Here is a 25,582-nt window from a genome sequence, read left to right as displayed (position 1 = left end):
CATGGCAGAACACTGACATTCCTGTCTTGCAGGAAATCACACACAGAACAAGCAATATGGCTGGTGGCATTGTCATGCTGGAGGGTCATGTCAGGATGAGCCTACAGGAAGGGTACCACATGAGGGAGGAGGACGTCTTCCCTGTAATGCACAGTGTTGAGATTGCCTGCAATGATAACAAGCTCAGTCCGATGATGCTGTGACATACCACCCCAGACCATGACGGACCCTCCACCTCCAAATTGATCCCGCTCCAGAGTACAGGCCTCGGTATAACGCTCATTGCTTCGACGATAAACGTGAATCCGACCATCACCCCTGGGGAGACAAAACCGCGACTCGTCAGTGAAGAGCACTTTTTGCCAGTCCTGTCTGGTCCAGCGACGGCAGGTTTGTGCCCATAGGCGACGTGGTTTCCGGTGATGTCTGGTAGGACCTGCCTTACAACAGGCCTACAAGCCCTCAGTCCAGCCTCTCTCAGCCTGTTGGGGACAGTCTGAGCACTGATGGAGGTAATGTGCATTCCTGGTGTAACTCAGGCAGTTGTTGCGGCCATCCTGTACCTGGTGTGATGTTCGGACGTACCGATCCTGTGTTGTTACAGGTGATCTGCCACTGCGAGGATGATCAGCTGTCCGTCCTGTCTCAGACATCACAGTATGGACATGCCTCCTTGCAGTATTCCTAAGGCACGTTCACGCAGATGAGCAGGGACCGTGGGCATCTTTCTTTTGGTTGTTTTTCAGAGTCAGTAGAAAGGCCTCTTTAGTGTCCTAAGTTTTCATAACTGTGACCTTAATTGCCTACCGTCTGTAAGCTGTTAGTGTCTTACCGACCGTTCCACAGGTGCATGTTCATTAATTGTTTATGGTTCATCTGAACAAGCATGGGAAACAATGTTTAAACTCTTTACAATGAAGATCTGTGAAGTTATTTGGATTTTTACGAATGGTCTTTGAAAAACAGGGTCCTGAAAAAGGAACGTTTCTTTTTTTGCTGAGTTTACATTACATATTATCCAGAGCGATTTACAGCCGTGAATGCATACATTTCATACGTTTTTCTCCGTACTCGTCCTAATCTTCTGCCTATGTCTCAACTCTTCAATAATAAGGCCATATAGACCCGAGATAGAAAGACAGTGAGAGATCAAGAAAGATGAGAGAATGCAGAAAAACGAATCCATGCTTTTGTCACTTCTAGATTAGACTACTGCAATGCTCTACTCTACAGCTACCTGGATAAAACACTAAATAAACTTCAGTTAGTGCTAAATACAGCTGCTAGAATCCTGACTAGAGCCAACAAATGTGATCATATTACTCCAGTGCTAGCCTCTCTACACTGGCTTCCTGTTAAGGCTAGGGCTGATTTCAAGATTATACTGCTAACCTACAAAGCATTACATGCACTTGCTCCTACCCATCTCTCTGATTTGGTCCTGCCGTACATACCTACACGTACGCTATGGTCACAATACGCAGGCCTCCTTATTGTCCCTAGAATTTCTAAGCAAACAGCTGAGGGGAGGGCCTTCTCCTATTGAACTCGAGTTTTGTGGAATGGTCTGCATATCCATGTGAGAGACGCAGACTCAGTCTCAACCTTTAAGTCTTTATTGAAGACTCATCTCTTCAGTAGGTCCTATGATTGAGTGCAAAGGTGAACGGCAAGGCACTGGAATGACGTACCGCCCTTGCTGTCTCTGACCTGGACAGCTCCCATCTTTCCACTGGGATTCTCTGCCTCTGACCCTATTATAGGGGCTCGTGCGGTGAGGGACATCTTCGTGGGTATTACTCATCCTTGTCTCAGGGTAGTAAGTTGGTCTGTTGCTATCCCTCTAGTGGTGATGGGGGCTGTGCTTAGTCAAAATGGATGGGGTTATATCCTGCCTGGTTAGCCCTATCTGGTGGTATCGTCGGACGGGGCCAGAGTGTCCTCCCGACCCCCGTCTCAGTATCTATGCTGCAATAGTCTATGTGCCGGGGAACAAGGTTCAGTCTGTCCTATCTGAGATACGGCATCTGTAGAAATAGATTGTGACAAGATGCATATATTTCATTCTAGTGGGAGAGGGCTCAACTGACTTTTCTGACTAGCGAATTGAAACTTTTAAATAAAAAAAATAGCCTAGTTAATTAATGAAGTGGAAAAAAAGTAGCTGGCTGAAAATGTGGGATGAGTCGGGTCAGCTGGCACAGATCTTGCCATGGGAGTTTGGTTCCCAGGGGTTGAGTCAGGCTGAGAGCCAGGTTAGGGTTTTCTAGACAAACACTCACTAGTTAACTTTCTAAAAAGGAATTTGTTTAAGGATGGAAAACCCCCCACGACACCCTGGCCTAAACCTGTTACGTGAGCGGTGTGCATGTGTGGAAACCCCCCTGTGAGTTTGAGAAGAACACGTCCTTCCGCTTTGCATCCAGTAATATTGACATTATGATAGTTTTGATGTTTTAATGACGGCCCGTGTTATTTAGTGGTCCAGAGAGACCGTCGCCGACGCCAACTTATGACTGCTGTTAGCGGACATAGATTACATTGTAGGCTTTTTTGAAGTATTTATTTGATTACTCAAGGTTAATGCCGTCTTATTTGGCCGACCCCGGTGCAGGTTAGTTCTGAAGAATTCGTTGACATTTAGCTGGCTAAGAAGGTGAGCCACGTTCGTATGACTGGTTATCCAGAGTTGAACTGGGAGTTGAATAAAGTTACCTCACTAACTCCTCAAACCTGATTGGTAGGATACCCCCCTGTTCTTTCCTTGTGTTGAAAACTGTCAGCCATTCTTGAACAGCAATGAAACTCAAACAAAGTGGAGTAGACGTGAGCATGAACAGCATTCAGAAAAGCCGGTTGAGAGTAGTTTTTATTGAGAGTAGTTTGCTGTGGAGTGGCATGACACAGCAAAGTACTTAAGAGTTCGATCCAACCAGCCAGGGCCGAATGCATATATTTTGTATGACTGGAGACCAGTTTACCACATGTGATTTCTATTTTCAGTTCAGAGACAGAGGCCGCTTCCAACAACGAGAGAGAGAGAGAGAGAGAGAGAGAGAGAGAGAGAGAGAGAAAAGAGAAAGAGAGAGAGAGAGAGAGAGAGAGAGAGAGAGAGAGAGAGGAGAGGAGGAACAGGGAGATGAAGGGGAGAAGAGGAAAGCATACTGTAGGGAGAGGAAGAAGGAGTAAGAGGAAGGAATGAGAAAATGAGCGGTACTAATAAGGGGAATTTGAGAAAGGCAAGCCCTCATGAAGCAGACAGTTTGAGAGTTGAGGCAACATGAAGGGGAAATGAAAAAACACAGAGGGAGAGAGAGAAAACAGATAAAGAAAGAGTTGGTAGTGACATAAGGTCCAGGTGAGTGAGCGAGTGCGTGAGCGAAAGAGAAACTGTCTCATCTCAGTGGGGGGAAGCAATGCGACTCGAATAGACCTTTGAGCCTTTGTGATGTATGGAGGCACTCGTGTGTGTGTTCTGTTGTCAATGTGAAGGCTTCACTATTCTAATAAGCATAGAAATGCTGCAAGTAAGTTGGCGCATGTAATAATTAACAGGGGCAAAGTCCCCGGTCATTTGGCGACCAGGCTGTGTGTGTATATTATGTACACTAACGATCAAAAGTTTGGTCACCTACTCATTCAATCATTTTTCTTTATTTGTACTTTTTTCTACATTATAGAATAATAGTGAAGACATCAAAACTATGGAACAATACATCATGTAGTAACCAAAAAAAAGTGTTAAAGAAATCCAAAAATATTTTATATTTGAGATTCTTCAAATAGCCACCCTTTGCCTTGATGACAGCTTTGCACACGCTTGGCATTTTCTCAACCAGCTTCACCTGGAATGCTTTTCCAAAAGTCTTGAAGGAGTTCCCACATATGCTTAGCACTTGTTGGATGCTTTTCCTTCACTCTGCCGTCCAACTCATCCCAAACCATCTCAATTTGATTGATCTTGGGGGATTGTGGAGGCCAAGTCATCTGATGCAGCACCCATCACTCTCCTCCTTGGTATAATAGCCCTTATACAGCCTGGATGTGTGCTGGGTTATTGTCCTGTTGAAAAACAAATGATAGTCCCACTAAGCTCAAAGCAGATGGGATGGCGTATCACTGCAGAATGCTGTGGTAGCTATGCTGGTTAAGTGTGCCTTGAATTCTAACTAAATCACAGACTGTCACCAGCAAAGCACCCCCACACCGTAACACCTCCTCCATGCCTTACAGTGAGAAATACAGATGCAGAGATCATCAGTTCACCCACACCGCATCTCACAAAGACACGGCGGTTGGAACCAAAGATCTCAGATTTGGACTCCAGACCAAAAGGACACATTTCCACCAGTCTAATGTCCATTGCTCGCGTTTCTTGGCCCAAGCAAGTCTTCTTCTTATTGGTGTCCATTAGTAGTGTTTTTTGCAGCAATTCGACCATGAAGGCCTGATTCACACCGTCTCCTCTGAACAGTTGATGTTGAGATGTGTCTGATACTGGAACTCTGTGAAGCATTTATTTGGGCTGCAATTTATGAGGTTGGTAACGCTAATGAACTTATCCTCTGCAGCAGAGGTATCTTTGGGTCTTCCATTCCTGCGACGGTCTTCATCAGAGCCAGTTTCATCACAGCGCTTGATGTTTTTTTTTCGACTGCACAGTTCTTGACATTTTCCGAATTGACTGACCTTCATGTCTTAAGGAAATTATGGACTGTCATCTCTCTTTGCTTATTTGAGCTGTTCTTGTCATAATATGGACTTGGTCTTTTACCAAATACGTCTATCTTCTGTATAACAACCCTACCTTGTCACAACAACGCATTAAGAAGGAAAGAAATTCCACAAATGAACTTTAAGGCACACCTGTTAATTGAAATGCATTCCAATGCATTCCACCTCATGAAGCTGGTTGAGAGAATGCCAAGAGTGTTCAAATCTGTCATTAAGGCAAAGGGTGGCTATTTGAAGAATCTCAAATATATTTTCATTTGTTTAACCAAAAAAGTGTTACTACATGATTCCATATGTGTTATTTCATAGTTTTGATGTCTTCACTATTATTATACAATGTAAAAAAAAGTTTTAAAAAAATATAAAAACCCTTGAATGAGTAGGTGTTCTAAAACTTTGGACCAGTAGTGTATGCAAGATTCTGAGCTCTGTAACTGTCAGCCAGTCAGTCAACCAGCCAGCTAGTCAGTCATAGCAGCACATTGAGGTAATTTCCAGGAGTGGAACTCCCCAGCGTTCCCGCAGTTAACACAGTAGATGCCAAGGGAGGAGAGCACTGCACTGCTGAGGTAGAAGTAGGGAGAGATATACAGTGCCTTCGGAAAGTTTTCAGACCCCTTGACTTTTTTCACATTTTGTTACATTGTAGCCTTATTCTAAAATGTATTAAATATTTATTTTTTCCTCAGAAATCTACACACAATACCCCATAATGACAAAGCAAAAATAGTCTGAATACATCCGTAAATAATATTTTTTTTAAATATATTATTTACATATGTATTCAGACCCTTTGCTAGGAGACTCGAAATTGAGCTCATGTGCATCCTGTTTCCAATTCAATTGCATTCACCTGTGGTAAATTCAATTGATTGGACATAATTTGGAAAATAACACACCTGCCTATATAAGGTCCCACAGTTGACAGTGCATGTCAGAGTAAAAACCAAGCCATGAGGTCGAAGGAATTGTCCGTATAGCTCCAAGACAAGATTGTGTAGAGTCACAGATCTGGGGAAGGGTACAAAAAAAATGTCTGAAGCCATGAAGGTCCCTAAGAACACAGTTGCCTCCATCATTCCTAAATTGAAGGAGTTTGGAAACACCAAAATTCTTCCTAGAGCTGGCCAGCCGGCCAAACTGAGCAATTGGGGGAGAAGGGCCTTGGTCAGGGAAGTGTCCAAGAAGCCGATGGTCACTCTGACAGAGCTCTAGAGTTCCTCTGTCGAGATGGGAGAACCTTCCAGAAGGACAACCATCTCTGCAGCACTCAACCAAATCAGACCTTTCTGGTAGAGTGGCCAGACAGAAGCCACTACCCAGTAAAAGGCACATGACAGCCCGCTTGGAGTTTGCCAAAAGGTACCTAAAGACTCTCAGACCATGAGAAACAAGATTCTCTGGTCTGATAAAACCAAGATTGAACTTTTTGGCCTGAATGCCAAGAGTCACGTCTGTAGGAAACAGGGCACTTCCCTACGGTGAAGCATGGTGGTGGCAGCATCATGCTGTGGGAAAGTTTTTCAGCGGCAGGGAATGGGAGATTAGTCAGGATCAAGGCAAAGATGAACGGAGCAAAATAGAAATCCTTGATGAAAACCAGCTTCAAAGCGTTCAGGACCTTAGACAGGGGCGAAGGTTCACCTTTTAACAGGACAATGACCCTAAGCTCACAGCCAAGACAACGAAGGAGTGGCTTCGGGACAAGTCTCTGAATGTCCTTGAGTGGACCAGCTAGAGCCTGGACTTGAACTCGATCTAATATCTCTGGAGAGACCTGAAAATAGCTGTGCAGCAACGCTCCCCATCCAACCTGACAGAGCTTGAGAGGATCTGCAGAGAGGAATGGGAGAAACTCCCCAAATACAGGTGTATTCCAACCTTGTAGCGTCATACCCAAGAAGACTCGAGGCTGTAATCACTGCCAAAGGTGCTTCAAGAAAGTACTGAGTAAAGGGTCTGAATACATATGTAAATGTGATATTTCAGTTATTTATATTTAATACATTTACAAAAATGTCTCAAAACTTGTTTTTGCTTTGTTATTATGGGGTATTGTGTGCAGATTAATGTGGAAAATGACAATTTAATACATTTTATAATAAGGCTGTAACGTAACAAATTGTGAACAAAATACTTTCCGAATGCACTGTAGGTGGTAGAGATAGAGTGGAGGGAATTTCCCCCGATTGTCTGACTGTTGTGGGTCGGTAGAAACAGAGAAGGAAACGGAACACTCCAACCGCAACAAACAAACAGAGAGAGAGAGCGAGAGAGCGAGATGCCACTTCTCTCGGATGAAAGAAACTGATGAAAGACAAAAAGAGAAGAACCGTTCATCTCGGGCTGTGGTGGTCATGACATTTTGTCAGCCGGCCATTGTCACGCAATCATCACCTCAGAAAGCACTGCCCATTTTGTTGTGTTAGGCTTTGAAACAACATCCACAACGACCATGTTCTCACACTCAGATTCAAATCTGTTAATTAACTTCTTTCTTCAAAACGATCAATCACAGTGAGGTGACTTTTAAAAGCACATACTGTTTTCATGTGGTGTTCGATGTGATTTTGGATTGCATTTGAATTGATGTCAGAGTGGTTAAAGGAAAAAGAACCCTGAGTACCAGGGCAACCTGATAATCATTACCGAGTTGGGTACTACCAACACATGTCCAGAGTCCATAAAAGGAGGTTACCGTGACTCAACGGCCACATAGAATTTTACTGCAGTCATGACTCATGATTGCCAGTAATACAGTCATCGCAACTGCCCCTACTTTCACCAAATCGTGGCTCAAGGAGGTCATGCTAACATTGTGCACCATATTTAGACTAAAATATTAAACTTAAGCCACCAAATTGGTTTCTCAACATGTATTTAATTGTGGTTCAGGACTGTCAATGGACATTAAGTCGTGGAATGAAACCGAGAGAGGAACTGATCCAAGCCTTAAAGAAAGAGGAGAGAGGGAGCTGGACAATGTTTTACAGGGTGTTTCAAGTGACACTAAACACGGACACACTCCCCTCCCAAAGGATGTCTGAGGCAAGGATTCCATTGGATGACAAATCAGAGTGGAAGAAAAAATAAATAAATCTCATTTCAAAATTATGGCTTTTTATTCATTAATCGAAAAAGCAATCAATGGTAATACTTTTGACAGGTAAAGAGTATTGGTCCTTTTCCTTATTTTGTGGAATTAAAATTGGCCTGTGTATTTTTTCGTTAGTCAGCATAGAGCCTATTTTGAGCGGGATTTCTCCTGCACGATTAAAAAGAACTACTGGTAATTCACCATACAAGTGCAATCAACAGGCTATCAGCGCTTCACCCACCACTTTCCAATGTGAGCTGGAGGCAGTAGGCATTTTGAAAACATACTTAATAAACCTGAATGTTTCATTTCATATTACGAGGCATCGTTTAACTTGCTTCAAATGAGCATATAGGCAAAATCGGACCATGAAAACGTGGAGGCAATTTAATAGGCGGCGCGTGAGTTGCAAGTTTGGGGACGCTTACAATTTATCCTACCATTTTTTTACCGTTCTGAGTGACAGTTATGATGTACACATGCAGATTTGCGTGGAACAGCTTCATTTCAATACTGTTTTCGTTTCTTAAAACCATGACAAAATTCAAAAAAGTCAACTAATGAAAGATCACTAGCCTCTGTCATATGATGTGCATTGAACTCATAGCTAATACAGCAGTAGGCCTTTAACTTCCATTTCTCATTCACACTGAGGATTGGTGACTACCGAGGGGGAGATTGGAAGATTTGTTAAAATAGCTTATTGTGAGAAACTATAGTTTTAATATATCATCATTTGCAACGATGTAAAAAGAAAAAAACTTTCCTACATTTCCGTGCAGCAGGTCAGGTACATCTATGCGTGCTCACGCATTTCCTTCAACATTATCAGGACATAGAAACCAGATACATAATCATTTCTCATATGGAGCATTCCAAAACAAAAGTGTAGCGGGTTGTGAACTCCACAAAGAATGTTTCCACTCCGAGAATGAGAACGGTTAATGTAAGAAAATTATGGGGATTAATGGTACATTTACTACTGGTGTCATATGTAAGGGGAATTGATAATTATATATATTTTTAAAGGACAAACAATTCACGCAATGACATAATGAATGTGCAAGAACTGGCAGGAGATTCACCTGTATCGTCACCAGACACCCCTCCCCTTCTTATTGTCTCAACACATTATCTTCACACGTATTTTTTGCTTTTCACTCAATAAATCAGCTAGGCCTAACACGCGTGCTGCCCAAATTGCGGGCTTCCCAAATAGGCAAAAGCTAAGCTTTATAAGAAGCTTATCAATTATCCTTGATTCCTCTGTGGCCATGTCATGCTTTCTGGTGAAGAATTTTGAATGATTTTAATTATTTCTATATAAACAGGAGTAATTATATAATGTTGGTGAATGTACACTGCCCAAAAACATAAAGGGAACACTTAAACAACACAATATAACTTCAAGTCAATCACACTTCTGTGAAATCAAACTGTCCACTTAGGAAGCAACACTGATTGACAATACATTTCACATGCTGTTGTGCAAATGGAATAGACAACAGGTGGAAATTATAGGCAATTAAGCAAGACACCCCCAATAAAGGAGTGGTTTTGCAGGTGGTGACCACAGACCACTTCTCAGTTCCTATACTTCACTTTTGAATGCTGGCGGTGCTTTCACTCTAGTGGTAGCATGAGACGGAGTCTACAACCCACACAAGTGGCTCAGGTAGTGCAGCTCATCCAGGATGGCACATCAATGCGAGCTGTGGCAAGAAGGTTTGCCGTGTCTGTCAACGTAGTGTCTAGAGCATGGAGGCGCTACCAGGAGACAGGCCAGTACATCAGGAGACGTGGAGGAGGCCGTAGGAGTACAACAACCCAGCAGCAGGAGCGCTATCTCCGCCTTTGTGCAAGGAGGAGCAGGAGGAGCACTGCCAGAGCCCTGCAAAATGACCTCCAGCAGGCCACAAATGTGCATGTGTCTGCTCAAACGGTCAGAAACAGACTCCGTGCAGGATGTTTGGCATTTGCCAGAGAACACCAAGATTGGCAAATTCGCCACTGGCGCCCTGTGCTCTTCACAGATGAAAGCAGGTTCACACTGAGCACGTGAGACGTGACAAAGTCTGGGGACGCCGTGGAGAACGTTCTGCTGCCTGCAACATCCTCCAGCATGACCGGTTTGGCGGTGTGTCAGTCATGGTGTGGGGTGGCATTTCTTTGGGATGCCGCACAGCCCTCCATGTGCTCGCCAGAGGTAACCTGACTGCCATTAGGCACCGAGATGAGATCCTCAGACCCCTTGTGAGACCATATGCTGGTGTGGTTGGCCCTGGGTTCCCCATCCGCCACATCATCAGGAGCATGCCCAGGCGTTGTAGGGAGGTCATACAGGCACGTGGAGGCCACACACACTACTGAGCCTCATTTTGACTTGTTTTAAGGACATTACATCAAAGTTGGATCAGCCTGTAGTGTTTAATTTTGAGTGTGACTCCAAATCCAGTCCTCCATGGGTTGATAAATTTGATTTCCATTGATAATTTTTGTGTGATTTTGTTGTCAGCACATTCAACTATGTAAAGAAAAAAGTATTTCATAAGAATATTACATTCATTCAGATCTAGGATGTGTTATTTTAGTTTTTCCCTTTATTTTTTTGAGCAGTGTATGTCCATTTACCTCCCTATTGGACCCACCGCTTTGCCATTTCTCTCCTGTTCTGTTGGTTTTCATATAAATGTTATTTTGTTGTCCAGAAGCCAAAGGCACAATCCTAGTCATATTAGCAGCACATCCTAGTTGTTGTGTCTTTAGAGTCCCTCTCTTTCTAAGATTCTAACAGAGATTTCTCATCTCTGTCACATATGGAACCGCTATCAGGTGGGCTGTTTAGAATGTCGTTTCCCCGGGTGGGCTGTTTAGAATGTCGTTTCCCCGGGTGGGCTGTTTAGAATGTCGTTTCCCCGGGTGGGCTGTTTAGAATGTCGTTTCCCCGGGTGGGCTGTTTAGAATGTCGTTTCCCCGGGTGGGCTGTTTAGAATGTCGTTTCCCCGGGTGGGCTGTTTGGGGTGTTTAGAATGACGATTCCCCAGGTGGGCTGTTTAGAATGTCGATTCCCCAGGTGGGCTGTTTAGAATGTCGATTCCCCAGGTGGGCTGTTTAGAATGTTGATTCCCCAGGTGGGCTGTTTAGAATGGCCCATTGCATTTTGGCAAATGTTTGAAAATTATGTTTTATTGGCCGTTTCATTACGAGTTACATGTTCTGTAAAGATGAATTACCATAATGTAAATGTGATTTCTGTCATTCTGATCACCGTGGGTGGATGCCCTAATGGGTTACGCATCCAATGTATAGGTGTCCGGTAAATTTCTCAAAATGGCCAGTTAATTTGAATCTTCCCCGACATGTTGTCCGGGCACCACATTGTCCGAACGGAAACCCTGGTCTGAGGGTGTGTTAGGGAACGATGCGCACACCCAGCACTCTCACCTCCACAGGGATGTCCCAGGTGAGTCTCTGAGGGGGCGGTAAGGAGCGCTCCACCTCTCCCTTACAGTGACCATCCTCTGTATAACCCAGTTGGAAGGCATCTGTGGCCAGGGTGAACTGAGGACAGACAAAGAACAGCTGTTACACACACGCACACACACATGCAGACACTCAAAGTTCAGTGGATTCACCATCCACAAATAGTATAAAACACAGAAACTTGATCTGCCAAAAATTAATAACAAACATGTTTATCCTCTATCTGATTGAGCAAATCCTGAGAATATCCCATTTGGATAATAACTGGGACATCCTGATCTGGGCTATGCTCTATTTAACCACAGGTACTTTTAGCCACATATCTGGCCATATGTAGTCTACCTCACACATACACTCAAATCTGCAAGATCGGATTATTCTAAATAAAACCAAGTGCTTGATCTCCATTGAGGACAGGTCATTTGAGCTGTCAAGGGGACCCCCCTATATCTTTTTAACCTCTAGCTCCAGCACCATACTAGTGTCTACACAATGTGAAAACGGCACATTTCTATGTCATGTAGCTAAAAAGAGAAGAAAAAGGCCCTAATAAAATGCTATTTGATTATGCCTGTTTGACAGATAAACACACCTCCCACAGGTGAGCCACTGTCGGGGCGTCGGCCCAAGAGTGCTCTGCATTCAGCCCATTCTTCCCATTCTTGTACACCACCACAGAGAATGACTTATCAAACCACCTGAGAGACCGAGAGAGGGGAGGGGGGGGGAGAAGAGGAGGGGCAGGAGAGAGGGAGAGATATTATATATATATATATATCAATTAGCTCAGTGCTTTCAGTTTTAAGAGTTGACCACACACTATCAAAGCAGAATATATACATCCCCTGACCACCCACCACAGCCCTGGTCCAGGACACAGATGTGAAGCACTTGATTTGGAGGGGGAGAGAGGAGTGTGTACAAGAGGAACTTCGGCCGAGTGTCGATGATTCTAAACAACCAGAACCATGTCCATGGATGGGATATATTTCACTTACTTCACCTAAGCAACTGGTGCTCTTGGACTTGGAAAACATTTGCTGCTAATTCAATCAGGTTGTCACATACCGTGTGTGTGCGTGTGTGTACTCGAATGCTCATGTGTGTGTAGCCCTACAGTACAGCACGTGTGAAAGGAAGAGAGGATAAAATGGACCAGATGAAGACCATCAGTTAACAAAGACATCCTGCCCTCTTCATTACACACAATTCAACTCAATCTAGATAACCGGTAAACTATGATAGAGGTGAAGAGGAGATGTGCTTCACAAACAGCTTTGCCCTGCGGGGCCTAGGCCAAATCCCAAATGGAACCCTATTCCCTATATGGTGCACTAGTTTGGATCAGAGCCCTATAGGGCCCACGCCCTAGTCAAAGGTTGTGCACTACAGTATATAAGGAATAGGGTGCCATTTGGTACATACTAGTACCAGACCCCCCTGTAGAAGAGTGTAATAGATTGAATGTTCTTATGTTGAGTGGTAACATGGGAAAGGCAGAGTTGGACACACTCTATAAAACGGGTCCTAATTCACTCCACAGCCCCTTCCAGTTGGCTCCATCCTGTAAGGTGTTAGCAATAAGGCGGAAGCTCCGCCATGATTCTACATTCCGACTACGTAAGAGGCTCATCATAATGCGCCTGCACCACACAGTCTCACACACACCTGTCATAACATTTCCCGTGGAGGAGGGACTTGGCGTAGCGGTCCAGGTTTCCCACGGGGTCTTCTCCCATCATTCCTTGCTCCTCATCGTCCAGGGTGACAAAGAAGGCAGCCCGCTCGATGCAGTCCAGCGAGCGCTTGTTCACCCCTGAGCTGAAGTACTGCTTTCTTACGGCACACCACGGCACCCTGGGACAAAACGCATTCCAAATCACGCCAACATTCATTACATTTTTTAAAATTTTTTAAAGGTAGACTCAAGATGACATCATCAACACAAGAGTCGACTGTACTTCTTTACTTACAGAAAGACATCAATATCAACAGCAACCAAAACGGACAAGAATCCTCAAATTGTTACTGAACATAGGGGAACATGTCCCCCTTCTGCAACCCACTCCCTGCAGAACAGTGAGCGCGGTGATAATGAACACGACAGAATACTTGACAGTAGTGTGAAAGTGATCCCACGGGACATGCCAGGACAAAACACCCCATGATCAGACTAATCCAACCGTGTGGTTGTAACTGTTCCTTGCTCAACGGCGGGAACCCTATTAGCAGTCATGACGAGCTGAAGATGACTAAAGATACAATGGCGAGAGGAAGGGTGTGCTGCTACTGTACCACACCCACACCCCCGGGAAAGAATGTGAGTTTTTAACGCTGTGTGTAAATTGTCTACGGAAACCGACGGGAGCACCACAGTGCACCAACAATTGTGACCTGCACAGAGTTGTTGTACGCGTCTGCACGGGAGTCGTGTTTGAGAGGGAGTGAGCGAGAGTGCGAGGGAGAGAATCCTACTCATTCCAATTTACCACAATCAAAGCCCAGAAAAGACTCTGTTGGTATACATAGACCATAACTGCACAGACTATTAACTACATTCAGTATAATTGACCTTAATCCTAGGATAATGCTTGCATTTGTGTAAAGAGAGCAGTAGTGGCCCGGTTTAGCAGGTTTTAACCAATACTGCTTTAGTTGTTTTATCTTATCAAAACACACACCCACACAGCAAATGGTACATATCGTTTTATGCATTCTCCTTATATACCAACTCGTCTTTTTCCCCCCTTTTTTCTTTCGTCCCCCAGCATCTACTCTGTCATCTTATATTCCTACCGCTGTTCCCCCTCTCCTTTTTCACCTCAGCTCACCTTTAGCCTCACTCCTTCCCCTCTCCCTCAGTTCAGTTCCCTCCATGCATTCTCAACCAACACTCTCCATTTCGCTTTTCCACCCCCCTCTCGTTTGCTTGCTCTTCCTTTAAAAATGCTTTAGGCCCTTCTCGCCTTCTCTTCCTCTTCGTGACTTCTCCATCTCTCGGCCGACACCGCTCTGCACTCTTCCTTTCCAAGTCGTGATCAGACCACTTGAGACTCTTGTGGCCATTGAGGTGACTGACGGACGCTCTGCTTGTCTGCGGGTATCCTGCAGACCTGGGTTCAAATACTATCAGAAATCATTTCAAATACTGGAGTTGTGCTTGATTGAGCGTGCTTGGCTCAATGGACCAATGCAATAGGTCGGAAAACATAAACCCTGCCCACTTGGCACTCCAGGCTGGCTAGAGTGAACGGTCAAAGTATTTGAAAGATTTCAAATCATATTTGAACGCACGTTATCATGCAGTGCAATCCTTGTCTGATGGCTCAAGCCAAAGTCTGCACATCTACAGCCGTCTCAGACATAATGAACATGAAGCTCCGTAAGGACCATCTAGTAGCCATACATCGGATCATGCAAAACAAGACATATTTAGGGGGATATCCGGGTGATGGAAAATGCAGAGAACTGCAGTGTGTACATACACCTATGTGTACAGGCACTCACGCACGCACACACACACACACACACACACACACCCTCTTCCCCCCACCACTATAGACACCTGTCTCCAGCAGTCAGTGCTCCCAGCCTGTCCTCTCCAGGTCCGGGGGGTGAAGGGTCATCTAGGATCCTCTGGATCTGGTACTCTATCTCTCTAGGGGAGAGGAGACGCCCCGCCTTGTAGACCCACAGCCTGAAGTAGCGCCCCCGGTGGTAGACAGTCACAAATTCACTGTCCTGCCAGTGCTGCAGCACATCTGGAGAGGAGACACACGTCGAGAGAGAGAGAGAGAGAGAGATGCAGAACACTACGCATTTGTATTTTATTTCACCTTTATTTAACCAGGTAGACTAGTTGAGAACAAGTTCTCATTTACAACTGCGACCTGGCCAAGATAAAGTAAAGCAGTGCGACACAAACAACAACACAGAGTTACACATGGAATAAACACGTGTACAGTCAATAACACAATAGGAAGAAAGTCTATATACAGTGTGTGCAAATGGCGTGAGGAGGTAAGGCAATAAATAGGCCATAGTAGCGAAGTAATTACAATTTAGCAGATTAACACTGGAGTGATAGACGAGCAGATGATGGTGTGTAAGTAGTGATACTGGTGTGCAAGAAAAGGGTAAGTTTGGCGGCGTGAGTAAAGGAGGCTTTGTTGCAAAATAGAAAGCCGATTCTAGATTTGATTTTGGATTGGAGATGTTTGATATGAGTCTGGAAGGAGAGTTTACAGTCTAGCCAGACACCTAGGTATTTGTAGTTGTCCACATATTCTAGGTCAGAACCGTCCAGAGTAGTAATGCTAGTCGGGCGGGCAGGTGCGGGCAGCGAACGGTTGAAAAGCATGCATTTGGTTTTACTAGCATTTAAGAACAGTTGGAGGACACGGAAGGAGTGTTGTATGGCATTGAAGCTTGTTTGGAGGTTAGTTAACACAGTGTCCAAAGAAGGGCCAGATGTATACAGAATGGTGTCGTCCGCGTAGAAGTGGATCAGGGAATCGCCAGCAGCAAGAGCGACATCGTTGATATATACAGAGACAAGAGTCAGCCCGATAATTGAACCCTGTGGCACCCCCATAGAGACTGCCAGAGGTCCGGACATCAGGCCCTCCGATTTGACACACTGAACTCTGTCTGTGAAGTAGTTGGTGAACCAGGCGAGGCAATCATTTGAGAAACCAAGGCTATTGAGTCTGCCAATAAGAATACGGCGATTGACAGAGTCGAAAGCCTTGACCACTTTTATCAATGGCGGTTATATCGATTAGTACCTTGAGCGTGGCTGAGGTATACCCTTGACCAACTCAGAAACCAGATTGCACAGGGGAGAAGGTACGGTGGGATTCGAAATGGTCAGTGATCTGTTTGTTAACTTGGCTTTCGGCGACTTTAGAAAGGCAGGGCAGGATGGATATTGGTCAATAACAGTTTGGATCTAGAGTGTCACCCCCTTTGAAGAGGGGGATGACCGCGGCAGCTTTCCAATCTTTAGTGATTTCGGACAATACGAAAGAGAGGTTGAACAGACTAGTAATAGGGGTTCCAACAATGGCGGTGGATAATTTTAGAAAGAGAGGGTCCAGATTGTCTAGCCCAGGTGATTTGTACGGGTCCAGGTTTTGCAGCTCTTTCAGAACATCTGCTATCTGGATTTGGGTGAAGGAGAAGCTGGGGAGGCTCGGGCAAGTAGCTGCGGGGGATGTGGAGATGTTGGCCGGGGTTGGGGTAGCCAGGAGGAAAGCATGGCCAGTTGTAGAGAAATGCTTATTGAAATTTTCGATTATCATGGATTTATCGGAGGTGACCGTGTTACCTCACCTCAGTGCAGTGGGCAGCTGGGAGGAGGTGCTCTTGTTCTCCATGGACTTTACAGTGTCCCAAAACTTTTTGGAGTTAGAGCTAAAGGATGCAAATTTCTGTTTGAAAAAGCTTGCCCTTTGCTTTCCTGACTGCGTGTATTGGTTCTGGACTTCCCTGAAAAGTTGCATATCGCGGGGACTATTCAATGCTATTGCAGTACGCCACAGGATGTTTTTGTGCTGGTCGAGGGCAGTCAGGTCTGGAGGGAACCAAGGGCTATATCTGTTCTTAGATGTAGATTTTTTTTGAAAGGGTGCATGCTTATTTAAGATGGTGAGGAAATTACTTTTAAAGAACAACCAGGCATCCTCTGATGGGATAAGGTCAATATCCTTCCAGGATACCCAGGCCAGGTCAATTAGAAAGGCCTGCCCGCAGAAGTGTTTTAGGGAGCGTTTGACAGTGATGAGGGGTGGTCGTTTGACCGCGGACCAATAACGGACGCAGGCAATGAGGCAGTGATCGCTGAGATCCTGGTTGAAACAGCAGAGGTGTATTTGGAGGGTAAGTTGGTCATATTGTTTCCTTTATGGTCAATGCTAACAAATAAAGATTCCAAAACTGACTTTCTTTTGTGTGTGTGTGTATTACCAGTCTCCTCTCCTGGAGTGCGAGTAGTGTTGAACATCCTCTCACACTGAGCTGCACAGAGAGGGATGACTGTACCTGGAACACGACTCTGAGAGAGTGAGTGAGAGAGAAAGAAAGAGAAAAAAATAAAAAACTGCTCTGTAGTTACATTGTCTTCGCATTGTTTAGCCTCAAATGCCATTAATTTCATCCATGACAATTTGAATTTAAGATTTTTATTTATTTATTTTACCTTTATTTAACCAGGCAAGTCAGTTAAGAACAAATTCTTATTTTCAATGACAGCCTAGGAACAGTGGGTTAACTGCCTGTTCAGGGGCAGCTCGGGGGTTTGAACTTGCAGCCTTCCGGTTACTAGTCCAACACTCTAGCCACTCGGCTACCCTGCTGCCCCATGAGAGAGAAAGAGAGAGGAAGTGGAATATTCATTGACGACAGTCAGATGCATAGTTCCTTTAAAAAAAAGACCACATCAGCGGAAAAATTGTAGAACTCGATTAAAGGTCCTTCAAATGACACTTTCACACAGTTGCTTCGATGAAATAGCCAGCTAATGAGTAAATATACCAAAACAACCCATGTTCAACTTCAGTATCCTTCATAAAGTAGGAATTGAGAAAAGGAGGATAATGAGGAACTAAAAGAAAAGGGTGTTTAACAAAGTTGGCTGGCTATTATTCATTCATTTATTTGACATTTTAAAGGATTAACTATCTAGATTTATTACAAGAATAATTATTATCATCTATTATTAATGTATACATTTGTTGTTATTATTATCTGACTCATAACTCAGTGCTCCAGTTTGGTAAGATACTGTAGCATTCCTGTCACCGATGTCAACAACACCAAAGATTATGGATATTCTAACAAGATGCATGTCTCTCCACACTAACAATGGGAGTCATTTACCACAAAGCTGCACGCTGGGCTTTCGAGCTCCCACCTATCCTTTCTTTTGATTGGTGGACACATCTCATTATTGCAATACTTTTTTGAATATTCAATGAGGGTTGTTGACGTCAACCGCATGTATTCAATGGAGAGAGATGTTATGCTATTAGCCTCATACCATGAATATGCATAGCCATCGAGACAAGTCTGACATAAAGTGTTTTTTTTCTCTCAAAGTTGCCGGGATATCACGCGTCCTACTTATATCAGTACACTCATCACAACTTAAGCGTCACAAAACTTCTATTAGATTTAATAAACCTCACGTAGCAAATATGCCATACATTTGTTCGTTGACCAAATTCAACACTCTCATTGACCTCCAAACAAAAATCCCTTCCTTGGTGGGCAAAACAATGAAAAAAAAAAATCGCCACCTGCTGGAGGGAGACAGATTTTGCGCCGAGTTGGGTCTCTCTCTCCTCCTCTCTGACAACACCCACCCACATCTACAAACTGACACAGTGCTGTAAACGACAGTTAGACAGAATCAGGTTTGACCAGCCACATAATGACTTCAGTTCTATTCATATAAACTATGTCTGCAGCAACAGCAGTCCAATACAGACCGTTAGGGGAGTCTCATTCCTATTCCAATGGGTTCCTTGGATCGTTAACTTGATACGTTTTCCCTGAATAATAACGGGCATAACCAGGTCAGCTCAGTACAGCTCGGCTTAGTAGTTAGAAAAGGGTATAGCTCTTCACACTGTACAGTGGGTATAGAAAGTCACCACCCTCTTTCAAAATGTTCACCTTTTGTTGCCTTACAGCCCGAAATGAAAACACATCAAATCAGACTTTTTCCGGCTGCGAATTACACTTTCTTTTTTTTTTACTAGTAAAATATCCTATTTGGATAAGTGAACACCCTCCCCTGAGTTAATACTTGGTGGAACCACCTTTTGCTTGAATTACAGCCACGAGTCTCGTTGAATACGTCTCTACTAACTTTGCACACCTGGACTGCGCAATATTTGCCCATTCTTCCTAGCAGAATTGTTCAAGCTCAGTCAAATTGCATGGTGACCGCTCATTGACTGCAAGTCATTCCACAGATTCAATGGGATTTAGGTCGGGCTCTGGCGAGGCCACTCAAGGACATCTACCTTCTTGTCCTTCAGCCACTGTACAGTTGCTTTGGTGATGTGCTTTGTGTAATTATCACGTTGAAACGTGAACCATCTTCCCATTTTCAACTTCCTGGCAGAGGGCTGCAGGTTCTCCTGCACTGTTGAAGAGAAACACCCTCACAACAGGATGCTGCCACTGCCATTCTTTACCGTAGGCGTGGTGTTCTTTACCGTAGGCGTGGTGTTCTTTACCGTAGGCGTGGGGTTCTTTACCGTAGGCGTGGGGTTCTTTACCGTAGGCGTGGGGTTCTTTACCGTAGGCGTGGGGTTCTTTACCGTAGGCGTGGGGTTCTTTACCGTAGGCGTGGGGTTCTTTACCGTAGGCGTGGTGTTCTTTACCGTAGGCGTGGGGTTCTTTACCATAGGCGTGGGGTTCTTTACCGTAGGCGTGGTGTTCTTTACCGTAGGCGTGGGGTTCTTTACCGTAGGCGTGGTGTTCTTTACCGTAGGCGTGGGGTTCTTTACCGTAGGCGTGGTGTTCTTTACCGTAGGCGTGGTGTTCTTTACCGTAGGCGTGGGGTTCTTTACCGTAGGCGTGGGGTTCTTTACCGTAGGCGTGGGGTTCTTTACCGTAGGCGTGGGGTTCTTTACCGTAGGCGTGGGGTTCTTTACCGTAGGCGTGGGGTTCTTTACCGTAGGCGTGGGGTTCTTTACCGTAGGCGTGGGGTTCTTTACCGTAGGCGTGGGGTTCTTTACCGTAGGCGTGGGGTTCTTTGGGTAGAAATATGTATTGGGTTTTCGCCAGACATATCGTTTTGCATTCAGGCCAAAAAGTTCAATTTTTGGTCTTATCAGACCACAGCACCTTTTGCCACTTGGCCTCGCAATCTACAATGCTCTTTTTTTTCTTTTTTTTTTTAATATCCATCCCGACTTTCCATAACTTTATCTCGTAGATCTTTTGAAAGTACCTTTTCCGCCCAGGTGCACTACTAAAGTGGAGTCCTCTATGAACAACTGGTTTAATTCTGAACTAATCAAAGTTACTACAATTAAATCACAGATGCAGGCCAATTAGCTTGATTTGTGATCTGGAAGTTGGTTGGTTAAACCTCAGAAAGTTTTGGGGGGGGTGTTCACTTATCCAAATAGGGCATTTTACTGTTTGACTTTTAATACATTTTCAGATTAATTTCTCCCCCCCCCCACACTTGGATATTGTGGGTAATTAAAGCCGTAAAAAGTAACATTTGATGTGTTTTCATTTCAGGCTGACTGTAAAGGCAACAAAAGGTGAACATTTTGAAAGGGGGTGGTGACCTTCAATACCCACTGTACATGTGTACTAGTACTGGTAGCAGGACTCACAGGCGTTAGCTGCTCACTGTTGACCTTGCGTCGGTAGAGCAGCAGAGCGGTGATGGTGTTGCCGGCCCTCGCTGCCTGGATTGGAGTGGGAGTCACATACAGAAAGTCCTAGTGGAGAAGAGGGGTCAGAGATGGAGGTGAGAGCGAGACAAAAATAAAATAGAAAAGGGAGTGTGAGACAGAGACAGACATGGACAGACGAGTCGGCGAGAGGGAGAGTCGGCCGGGAGGGAGAGTCGGCCGGGAGGGAGAGACAGACACAGAAGAGACAGACAGACAAAGGTAAGGACATGTGGCACTACAGCAGGTTTCTGGGGGCAACATTTCCAGAAGTTGAGGAATTCCTGCCCCAGCCCTGTCTCTGGAATGTCACAATAAGCAAATAGAGAGGGGGCAGGTGAGGGAGAGGGCACTCTAGGCTTTTGGACGGTTGGAGAACAACGCTCTAACCACTAGGCTACCCTGCCTACCCTTTCACCTGGATTCACCTGGTCAGTCTATGTCACAGAAAGAGCAGGTGTTCTTAATGTGTTGTAATCCCAGTGTATATCTATAGAGTATCGTGGGAAGAGCTGTACCATGCCATAGTAGTTGCTGTTGACCATGATGGGACCTCGTCCTCTTAGGTAGATGTACTCCTCCCACCAGTCACTCACCTGACAGACAGACAGACAGACAGAGACAGAGAGACACAGAGAGATTAGAAGTGAAATCCTTACACTACAACAGCTGTGAGCCTAAGTGAGTGAGCGAACTGTGGATGTGTTTGTGTGTGTGGGAGTGAACAAACAGTATGTGTGCAGCAGTGAGTCTACTCACATAGTTGGTAGCCCACAGAGCTTTGAGCTTGAGATAGCGCTGCAACCTGTTCCCCAGACTGTTCTCAAACTGAGCCGCCAACACAGTCATCCGCTGGAACCCCGGGTCACTCAGCAACGGACGCACTGACTCCAGGTACTAAATGAGAGAGACCCACCACACACCTCGGATCAAACAGTGTACTGTGGTGTCTTCATTAGTTGTACGCCACAGCAAAACATATAGCACCTTAGAGAACATTCTGCAACGGAAACCATTAACTCCAAGTTTCAATTTTGTTTGCAACAAAAACAATAGTTCCTATTGGAAAAATTCAGCTAGGTCCTTCCCAGTTTCATTCTGTTTGCCTCTGTTTGATAACTAGTGAATACACCCCAGGTATGAATGTTGCACCCATTCCACTCAGTTTTCAGGTGACAACCAGCCATTTCAATTCTTCAAACTGTCGGGTTGGTCGTTGATCATCGCTAGACAGCCATTTTCAAGCAGATTTAAGTCAAAACTGTAACTACGCCATTCAACGGCAGGAACATTCAATGTCATCTTGGTAAGCAACTCCAGTGTGGCCTTGAGTTTTAGGTTATTTTCCTGCTGAAAAGGTGAATGTCTCCCAGTAACCACATATCCATCCACAGTTATGTAAGTAAAGTCACACCGTATTAAACAAAAGCCCTGACAGCTGTGATAGAAACAGGAAGTTTCACAAAATAATTGGATAAAATTGGACGCTGACACAATTTGTTCGTTCGACACGGCAACATCTGTGTCTCTGTCAAATGAATTACGCGAGAAATGGCGGTGCATGTGTTGCGTTGGATTTGCCCCAAACATAATGCTTTTGTATTCAATAAAAAGTACATTTCTTTGACACATTTTTTGCAGTATTACTTTTGTGCCTTATTGCAAACAGGATGGATGATTTGGATTTTTTTTTTTTTTATTGTTCACAGGCTGCCTTCTTTTTACATTGTCACTTAGGTTAGTATTTTCACGTAACTGCAACGTTGTTGATCCGTCCTCAGTTGTCTCCTGTCACAGCCATTAAACGGAGTAACTGTTTTTAAAGCTACCACTGGCCGCATGGTGAAATCCCCAAGCAGTTTCCTTCCGCTCCAGGAAACAGAGTTAGGAAAGACGCCTGTATCTTTGTAGTGACTCTGGATATATTGATAAACCATCCAAAACCTAATTGATAACTTCAACATGTTCAAAGGGATAAGAATCCTGTTAACCACTATGATTGCACTTATTGAGTCCATGCAACTTATTATGTGACTTGTTAAGCACATTGTTACTCCTGTACTTATTTAGGCTTGCCATAACAAAGGGGTTTGATCATATCACTCCAGTGCTAGCCCCTATACACTGGCTTCCTGTTAAGGCTAGGGCTGATTTCAAGGTTTTATTGCTAACCTACAAAGCATTACATGGGCTTGCTCCTACCAATCTTTACGATTTGGTCCTGCCGTACATACCTACACGTACCCTACAGTCACAAGACGCAGGCCTCCTTAATGTCCCTAGAATTTCTAAGCAAACAGCTGGAGGCAGGGCTTTCTCCTATAGAGCTACATTTTTATGGAATGGTCTGCCTATCCATGTGAGAGACGCAGACTCAGTCTCAACCTTTAAGTCTTTATTGAAGACTCATCTCTTCAGTAGGTCCTATGATCAAGTGTAGTCTGGCCCAGGGGTGTAAAGGTGAATGGAAAGGCACTGGAGCGATGAACCACCCTTGCTGTCTCTGCCTGGCCGGTTCCCCTCTCTCCACAAGGATTCTCGGCCTCTAACCCTATTACGGGGGCTGAGTCACTGGCTTACTGGTGCTCTTCCATCCCACCCCTAGGAGGGGTGCGTCACTTAAGTCACTGACGTGATCTTCCTGTCCAGGTTTAGCGCATCCTCGTGTTCGTGCTGTGGGGAGATCTTCGTGGGCTATACTCAGCCTCAGTCTCAGGGTAGTAAGTTGGTGGTTGAAGATATCCCTCTAGTTGTGTGGGGGCTGTGCTTTGGCAAAGTGGGTTGGGTTATATCTTGCCTGGTTGGCCCTGTCCGGAGGTATCGTCAGACGGGGCCACAGTGTCTCCCGACCACTCCCGTCTCAGCCTCCAGTATTTATGCCGCAATAGTTTAGTGTCGGGGGGCTAGGGTCAGTCTGTTATATCTGAAATATTTATCCTGTCTTATTGGGTGTCTTGTGTGAATATAAGTATGCTCCCTCTTAATTCTCTCCCTCCCCTCCCAGAGGACCTGAGCCCTAGGACCATGCCTCAGGACTACCTGGCCTGATGACTCCTTGCTGTCCCCAGACCACCTGGTCGTGCTGCCGCTCCTGTTTCAACTCTTCTGCCTGCGGCTATGGAACCCTGACCTGTTCACCGGACGTGCTACCTTGTCACGGACCTGCTGTTTTCAACTCTCTCTACCGCACCTGCTGTCTCTAACTCGGCTATGAAAAGCCAACTGACATTTTCTCATGAGGTGCTGACCTGTTGCACCCTCTACAACCACAGTGATTATTATTATTATTTGACCATGCTGGTCATCTATGAATGTTTGAACATCTTGGCTGTGTTCTGTTATAATCTCAACCCAGACAGCCAGAAGAGGACTGGCCACCCCTCAGAGCCTGGTTCCACTCTAGGTTTCTTCCTAGATTCCTGCCTTTCTAGGGAGTTTTTCCTAGCCACCGTGCTTCTACATCTGCATTGCTTGTTGTTTGGGGTTTTAGGCTGGGTCTCTGTACAGCACTTTGTGACATTGGTTGATGTAAAATGGACTTTATAAATACATTTGATTGAGACATCTGATTGGTTGTGGACTCAAGACATTTCAGCTTTTCATTTTTAATTAAGCTTTTTTTTTAAATCCATTTTGACATTATGGGATATTGTGTGTAGATCAGTGACACAAAATCTAAATTTAATACATTTTCAATTCAGGCTGTTACACAACAAAATTTGGAAAAATTCAAGGGGTGTGAATACTTCCTGAAACCACTATATCTCCGCCACTAGGGTGAACTAGGCACTCTTAGGTTGGTTATGCGTTTGGGGGAAGCGGATCCTGGATCTGTGCACACTCACCCTCTCCAGTGTGTCTTTTATGGGCGGGACGGGCAGGCAAGGAAGAGAGGTCTGATAGCTGTACAGGAGAGGCTTCCTGCCAGACAGCAGACGCACCAGGGTCTGAGATGGGGGGGGGGGGGGGGGGGGAGTGGGAGAGAGAGAACATCACTGAATCTACTAAAACTGCAACCACAGTAGGAACAAATATTTGTTTTATTACTAAACCAAGATAGACCACAGCCTGTCGTTTCCAATGGGAACAAATGAGTCATAGTGGGCAGAACAAGCAAGGAGGTGGGCTGAGCCAAGCACGAGCTAGCGAGATCCTATTGGCGTTTTCTAGCATGCGTCTGCATATTTCCGTTAGGGAACGCCCCCCCCCTTTTTTTTTCAAACTCAATTTGCCTTTGCACTCCTAAACAACGCAATTTTTAAACACTTTGTCAAAGGGTAAAGTCTACAAAACTTAGTCGGCTCTATTCATAACAGATTTTACTTTTGGGAACAGAAAACTGCACTGGGATCAAATGTTTCATCGATGAGAAAATGTGCAGAATGTCAGCCAAAAGTTTCCTCATTGAGCGAGAGAAAGAATACATTAAAATAATACATTATAGTAGTAGACTGGTTGTCAGTGCGGCTGCAGGTCTGTGAGAGACTCCAAGAAAACATCACTGGATAAAAGAAAAACAAGTAACAGTGGGGACCTCTATTGGTCAAACGTAGAAGATTACAGCCCTGTACTGGCATGAGTTTTAAGAACAAGCCCTACCCATGTCAGCTAGTTATTGTCATGAAAGAGACAGTCTCACGGTAATCGACTGTTAATATAATCCGCTCACCACCATATTTGGCAGGCGAGTGGAAACGCCAAGCGGATGCTTCACATTTATATGTCCAGCTGAAGACATTTGTCACATTGTTCCCGTCTGTGGTACAACTGCAGCTACCTCTCCTGTTCATGCTTTGGCCACCGCGTGTACCATTGCCACAACAAATACCATGACCAGCGATTACAA

The 25,582-nt window shown here is 44.7% G+C and overlaps 1 protein-coding gene across 2 annotated transcripts in view; it reads right to left on the bottom strand.

Annotated features, from left to right (window-relative positions):
• The window catches only part of cpt1a2b (carnitine palmitoyltransferase 1A2b), a 53,406-nt gene that overhangs the window by 14,543 nt on the left and 13,281 nt on the right, over positions 1 to 25,582 (bottom strand). For both annotated transcript variants that reach the window (XM_064988725.1, XM_064988726.1), the window contains exons 5-13: positions 24,582 to 24,683; positions 21,496 to 21,633; positions 21,255 to 21,332; positions 20,677 to 20,784; positions 17,282 to 17,369; positions 14,880 to 15,075; positions 12,983 to 13,171; positions 11,907 to 12,012; positions 11,276 to 11,392 (exon numbers count right to left, since the gene is read on the bottom strand). In XM_064988725.1, the coding sequence (XP_064844797.1) occupies positions 11,276 to 11,392; positions 11,907 to 12,012; positions 12,983 to 13,171; positions 14,880 to 15,075; positions 17,282 to 17,369; positions 20,677 to 20,784; positions 21,255 to 21,332; positions 21,496 to 21,633; positions 24,582 to 24,683 (1,122 nt within the window). The remainder of the gene's footprint in view (positions 1 to 11,275; positions 11,393 to 11,906; positions 12,013 to 12,982; positions 13,172 to 14,879; positions 15,076 to 17,281; positions 17,370 to 20,676; positions 20,785 to 21,254; positions 21,333 to 21,495; positions 21,634 to 24,581; positions 24,684 to 25,582) is intronic.

Source organism: Oncorhynchus masou, chromosome 15 (genome assembly GCF_036934945.1).
Source record: "Oncorhynchus masou masou isolate Uvic2021 chromosome 15, UVic_Omas_1.1, whole genome shotgun sequence".
Classification (NCBI taxonomy): domain Eukaryota; kingdom Metazoa; phylum Chordata; class Actinopteri; order Salmoniformes; family Salmonidae; genus Oncorhynchus; species Oncorhynchus masou.
The sequence above is the reverse complement of the archived record's forward strand: the minus strand, read 5'-3'. Positions and strand labels throughout refer to the sequence as shown.